We start from the raw sequence: 6,526 nt of genomic DNA, 5'->3' as shown, positions 1-6,526 counted from the left end.
TGGGAACCCCCCCCCCCCCCCTAAAACCCAACTCCATACCCTTAATTGTTTGGTTCAATTTAGAAGAGAGGGGAGCAAAATCCCTCCGAAGTCAATTTTAGCTCTCATCCAAATGTGGGGGATTTGAAGGGGATACAATATTTTTTGACATTTGGACTAAAATATCTTTTTATTTAATGTATACTTAAATATTATAAGTGTGAAAATGTAACTTAACGTTTTCCTTCCATTAAAATCATTTCCATCCCCTCACGGAATGAAACACAACATTTTGGAATCCCTCCCCTTCCCTCCCTATCCTCTGCTTCACGGTACCTTCAACTCAGTGATTACTTTTTACTGATCGGATCACCTTGGGATTATCTGATACATTGTTGTTACAGTTACTACCTAGGGCAGGGGTTGCTTTAATATTATTAAAACTATAGGTACATTATACCAGGATAGAAATCATAGAATCTTTGCAAATGTATTGAAGTTTAATAGACATTTGTTATGGCTTAAGTACAATATCCATGCAATAAGTTTGGTAAGGCAGTTTTTTGTGCATATGATCCAAGTGTTGTCAAATGACGGTGCCAAAAATGGCAGTGGTGTGGTAGATTTAGTATGGCGGGCCATGACGGCCACAAAACGTATGGCGGAAAATTGCGGATATTTTAAAAAAAATGTAAAAAAGGAACTTCGGTCTTGTGACCAAAATAGGCCTTTAAATTTTGAATATCTTTTTAGTTATCTAATCATATTTACAGAAGATAATATTGGATAAGCATTTTGAATGTGTAGAGAACTGAAGTATGTGCGCAGAGATTTCATGGACTCATTATGTAATTAAATTGAATGCTACTCATTTGAAGGACGATCCATTGAAGCAGGAAACAAATGCAGATTAGTCTACTAAGTGGCTTGTGTAAAATAAAAACAATGGGATCAGTCTGTGGAAGTGTGTTTTCAAGTTAATTTAATTATTCAAGTATATCTTTTATACATAAATGCAAATATATTGACTTTTGTCCAAATTTTGAACCTTTGGTGAGCCTATAAACTTTTTCCTTGACACCACCTGATGCTTTTTGGCATTTTTTTTCATTTATCTGTTTCATGTAAGCATGTCACCTGTTTACATTTGTTGTGCAATTTACCATGTATTATTTCTACAAACACTGGTGCATCTGAATTTGCTCTAATTTGTTGATTGTTTCTAATTGCTGACAAATTTTCATTTTCATTTTCTCCAGACTACAAGTGGTTCTGGCTTTCAGGATCAAGCAAGTCCCTGTACCTGTTTTTAGTTTATATTATTTTGTAACAATATCTTGAAAAGGTCTGAAGGTTAATCATGTACATTGCAGGTCCTTGTCAGGAAATTCATAGAACTACATGACAAGTATATGACATACGTTAATGATTGCTTTATGAATCACACACTGTTCCACAAGGTATGTTGAGTCAATGGAGTTATTAAGCTCTTCCTTTGAATAACAGACTAAATAATCGAATGGTTTTTAGTTATTAAATAGTATATTTAATATAGGCCACTCTCTATGGGCCAGTTCTCATCAGAAATTTCATAGAGCTACATGACAAGTATATGACATAAGTTAATGATTGCTTTATGAATCGCACACTGTTCTACAAGGTATGTTGAGGCAATGAAGGAGTTATTAAGCTATTCCTTTGAATAACAGAATAAATAATAGAATGATTTCTAGTTATTAAATAGTATATTTAATATAGACCACTCTCTATGGGCCAATTGGTAACCCAAATTAATGGGCCTAGAATGTATGGGTTTACGGTTGGAGGAAGAATGTGAAAGAGAGAAAAGTTAGTTGCAAAAACTGAAAGAAAAGGAGTCATTTACTGAGGGATAGGATGGGAGAATGAGCAGGGAGGTAACTAGGGCTTGATTTGGCCTTGGCCACAATGGCTTGGTCACCGTTGGAAATTCAGATGTTTCTTATCTTATACTGTTTCCTTGTTTTCATATCAATACTTATAGTTGTATATAAACTGTTCATCTCCTCAACTGATAGAAGTATTTTCAGTAAATCGTGCGGTTTGTCTGAATCTATCTATTTTTGCAGGCATTAAAGGAAGCATTTGAGGTATTCTGCAATAAAACTGTTGGTGGTAGTTCCAGTGCCGAACTATTAGCTTCATTCTGTGATAATATCCTTAAAAAGGGTGGAAGTGAGAAGCTGAGTGATGAAGCAATTGAAGAAACACTTGAGAAGGTAGCTTTTGATCATTTAAGTTTTCTTCATCCGATTTTGCATCAGTATGTTTTGTGGTGCGAAAGTTGTTTAATTTCTACAGGTAGTCAAGCTGCTTGCTTATATCAGTGACAAGGATCTCTTTGCAGAATTTTACAGGTCAGATTTTAAAATCTATTTTTAAACTCATACTTCTCATATGGTTCAAGTTTCATATTTTTATGAAATCCCTCTGAAGAATTTTATGTTTACAGGAAGAAGCTTGCCCGTCGATTACTTTTTGACAGGAGTGCCAATGATGAACATGAGAAGTGTATTTTGACAAAGTTAAAGCAGCAATGTGGTGGCCAGTTCACATCAAAGATGGAGGGAATGGTCAGTTTACTTTGTTGCCAGGCTAACTAACAAAGAACTACCTCATAGGTGTATTTTTTTTAAATTTTTTATAATATGAGGATATACTTGAAATATGGAATTTCAGGTGGTAGACTTGACATTGGCTAGGGACCATCAGATGAAATTTGATGAATATCTTCGTGACAACAAACATGTAAAACCTGGAATCGACTTGACAGTTACTGTTCTTACTACAGGATTTTGGCCGAGTTATAAGTCTTTTGATCTCAACCTCCCTTCAGAGATGGTAGGACCATATTGTTGATTGTAGTTATTTAATGTTTCTATTATTGTTTTTCTGAAGAAGACAAATTTTATTTAACACTCTAATATGGTCAATTTTTTGTTTCAGGTCAAGTGCGTGGAAGTTTTTAAGGGCTTTTATGAAACAAAGACAAAACATAGAAAACTTACATGGATTTACTCGCTGGGAACTTGCAATATCATTGGCAAGTTTGAACCAAAAACCATTGAATTAATTGTCTCAACCTATCAGGTAATTCCCTTCCTGAGACTCATTCTCTTCTGTTATGCTGAATATTGTGACATGCAAATATTTAAGATTATGCACTCATGCTTCTGGTTTGAAAATTGTCTTTTACAGGCTGCTGCCCTGCTACTATTCAACACTGTCGATAAGTTGAGTTATTCAGAGATTATGACTCAGCTGAATTTGACTCATGAAGACCTAGTTAGATTACTCCATTCCCTGTCGTGCGCAAAATATAAGATACTTATCAAGGAGCCTAACACTAAAACTATATCCCAAAATGACAGCTTTGAGTTCAATTCCAAATTTACTGATAAAATGAGAAGGATAAAGGTTTGTATTTAGTTTCAACCATAAGTGCTTTTGCAAAAAACCTTTAAAAACTATCAGTCTCGTCTTTTATTATATAAATTGTTAGATTTAGAAGTTCTGTTAGCCAGGTTCAATCCTTTTTCCCCCATTAATTATAAACCTGATACTGCTGATCATAGATACCTCTACCACCTGTTGATGAAAGGAAGAAGGTTATTGAAGATGTTGACAAGGATAGGCGATATGCTATTGATGCAGCAATTGTGCGTATCATGAAAAGTAGAAAAATTTTGGGCCATCAACAATTAGTTTTGGAGTGCGTTGAGCAGTTGGGCCGCATGTTCAAGGTAAAAATACTTGCTTGAATTAATTTATTGTTATCAATGTGAATGGATGAGGTTTTAATGCAGAAAGCGTTGTAATTGTTATATAAATTTTGGTTAGCTAAATGATTTTCTGGACATTTTAATTTGCAATGTTTGGAATTGGATTTATAGCCTGATATCAAAGCAATCAAGAAGCGCATTGAAGATCTCATCACTCGGGACTACTTGGAAAGAGAGAAAGATAACCCGAACACCTTCAGGTATCTGGCATAGTGAAAGTTAGATATGTATAGTGGCATAATTTGAGCAAGCTACTAAGATAACTGAATTGTCTGAATATGATTCTTAAGAATGGTTGAGAAATTTCAAGGTTACAGAATGCTGTAAATGGCTGTAGTTGGTTTAGTGATCAGACAAATCTCACAATCTAGTAGCAATATTTTTTGCATACGTGGAGTTTGTTTTAGTTACTATTTTATTTTTGACCATATATAGAATATAATGCGACAAGATATTGACTAACGTACTATTATCTAGTTTTTAGTTCTTATGCTTATAAGCCACCTGGATGGCATTATGGAGATTAAAACCAGCCTCAACGGGTTTTTTTAATCAAAAGCAAAGAGAAACATTTATTTAGTTAAAATCAAAACCCGCACAAGATGTGCATGTATAGAAAAATGCAAATTTCAGCTCCAACTTTGTTGAATAGATATAATCAATTCTAACAAAAATTAATACACTAAATACAACCCCAAACTCGTGCATAGCAAAAATAATACGCCACGTACAACCCACTGGTTGAAATCCCAGAATAGAAAGAAACACAGTAATTGGTTGGTCAAACCCTTGAAAATCACATCTATAACTTTCCATAGCAACCAAAGGGTAACAGTACATATAGACATGTTAATTTATCTTAGTTTGTCCTACCACCAAAAATCTAAAAAAATAGTCCAAATTTACTACAATCTCATTACGAATTTACTACAATCTCATGTCCGAGTATCCCTTCTTCACTAAATTATCTTTTGTTGTTAGTTTATTTTTGTAACACACATAAAAATAGAAATATTCAAGGGTTAAACCTCCATACATATGTAAGATTATCTTTTACGACCAATTATCATGAAAATTCATTTTCCCATGTTCATCATATATTAAATATGATTGAGTCATGCATGTCATGAAAGAATAAAAATTATATATCTTAAAAATAAATAAGTTGTAAATTCTAACTCATATATTTATGAATAGCTAATATTTTTCAATAATCCGCATAAATTTTTTAGAAGTCCAATTTTTTTGACAAATGATAAATTAAATCCATTACCACATTTTTTTATAGTTAATTAATTACCACTTTAAATTTAGATGAAAAATATCACAAATATTAATTGTTTTCTCGATATTTTATTTTTCTTCGTATTTTTCTCTTTTGCTTTCTGCTTTTTGGACACATGCGTCAAAATAAAGACATTCATGCAAACACTCGAATACCTTGGTAGTACTAAAATTAAAATAAAAAGATATAAATATTTATAGATACTATTACAAAATTAGTGACACTTTAAATTTTTTTACATAATGCAACTAAAACAATTGATGTTGTAAGTATAAACCATGTTCAAGGCCTCCATTGCTTTAGACGTAGCACAATCTATCTTACTATCAAGCTGTACTAATAACTCTCAGGAGTATTTAACTTAAAATTACTTTCTAAATTAAATTAATAAATTAATGATTTAATAAGTTACATAAGAAATATATAAAAAACTTACACATGAATAAATCCATGCAAATCAAATTTATATGTATTTATAATTCAAAGTTGAATTTCTAGTAGTATAATCTGCCTATTATGTTTGTTGTATAAGATCAGCAAAACTAAGACTTAAATGCTAAGGATATGATCAATGAACAAATATTATATTATTATGTTATTGTATAAATAGAACGAAAGAAAAATATAATAATGAATCTTAACCAAATATAATAATGAATTTCTTAACCAAATATAGCTCGGTCAAAGAGACATTCTTGACAGACAATATTTTGAAAGATAAGGTGATTGGAGCTCATCAATAAGAGACAGCTATCAAGCAAACGTTGCTTCAACATAAAAAATATCTAGTGACTGCAGCGAATCAATAAGAGGCAGCTATCACTTTTGTTTTTAGATGAAACTCTAGATAAGAAAGCAACTACAAAGGATCATATCATTGAAATGAAAAAGGATACAAGAGATTGAGAGATTCATAATAAAGTTCAAAATCTAAGATTCATGACATATTAAATAACAATTTCATTAAAGGCACCCAACATTATCAATGCAAAAAGTAGGTATTCCGCTCATGACATCAAATAACAATTTCATTAAAGACACCCAATATTATCAATGCAAAAAGTAGGTATTGCGCAAGAAGTAAAGCAATTGAGCAACAGTATAATGTGTCTACATGAAACCAAAAATTGAATAATAAGGAAACCGGGTTTGGCACATAAAACTGATCCAACACGACTAAAAATCTTGATATTTTCTTTCAGACACGGACAGGAGCAGCTCCAGCTACAGCAGGGCGAGGTGCTTGACCAGGCTGACCCGGCCTTGGTGCATCATCCTTTAAAAAAAGTAAATAAACTTATTAAACACCAACAAGTAAAACAAACAACACAATTTATAATTAGAAAAACAAAGACTAATCATTAATTTCCATCTGTGTCACAACCAATGAGTCAGACTTTGGTGAAAATAAGTAGAAATGAGATGGGTTATAATGGAAGTA

At 32.5% G+C, this 6,526-nt stretch overlaps 2 protein-coding genes across 3 annotated transcripts in view; one reads left to right on the top strand and one right to left on the bottom strand.

Annotated features, from left to right (window-relative positions):
* Positions 1 to 4,262, top strand: part of LOC101505100 (cullin-1) — an 11,113-nt gene extending 6,851 nt beyond the window's left edge. Inside the window, exons 11-20 of one of the 2 annotated variants that reach the window (XM_004494292.4) lie at positions 1,239 to 1,268; positions 1,353 to 1,439; positions 2,088 to 2,237; positions 2,320 to 2,375; positions 2,471 to 2,591; positions 2,698 to 2,859; positions 2,965 to 3,108; positions 3,217 to 3,435; positions 3,594 to 3,761; positions 3,912 to 4,262. In XM_004494292.4, coding sequence (XP_004494349.1) covers positions 1,239 to 1,268; positions 1,353 to 1,439; positions 2,088 to 2,237; positions 2,320 to 2,375; positions 2,471 to 2,591; positions 2,698 to 2,859; positions 2,965 to 3,108; positions 3,217 to 3,435; positions 3,594 to 3,761; positions 3,912 to 4,013 — 1,239 coding nt within the window. In that variant the 3' untranslated portion in view covers positions 4,014 to 4,262. The remainder of the gene's footprint in view (positions 1 to 1,238; positions 1,269 to 1,352; positions 1,440 to 2,087; positions 2,238 to 2,319; positions 2,376 to 2,470; positions 2,592 to 2,697; positions 2,860 to 2,964; positions 3,109 to 3,216; positions 3,436 to 3,593; positions 3,762 to 3,911) is intronic. The other variant, XM_027332676.2, reaches the window with a different exon arrangement.
* Positions 4,263 to 6,095: 1,833 nt separating this feature from the next.
* Positions 6,096 to 6,526, bottom strand: part of LOC101504783 (small ribosomal subunit protein eS26y-like) — a 2,095-nt gene continuing 1,664 nt past the window's right edge. Inside the window, exon 5 of the mRNA XM_004494291.4 lies at positions 6,096 to 6,361. Within this exon, the coding sequence (XP_004494348.1) occupies positions 6,284 to 6,361 (78 nt within the window). The 3' untranslated portion in view covers positions 6,096 to 6,283. The remainder of the gene's footprint in view (positions 6,362 to 6,526) is intronic.

Source organism: Cicer arietinum, chromosome 3 (assembly GCF_000331145.2).
Source record: "Cicer arietinum cultivar CDC Frontier isolate Library 1 chromosome 3, Cicar.CDCFrontier_v2.0, whole genome shotgun sequence".
Lineage (NCBI taxonomy): Eukaryota > Viridiplantae > Streptophyta > Magnoliopsida > Fabales > Fabaceae > Cicer > Cicer arietinum.
Note: the sequence above shows the minus strand (reverse complement) of the source record. Positions and strands in the feature narration are given on the sequence as shown.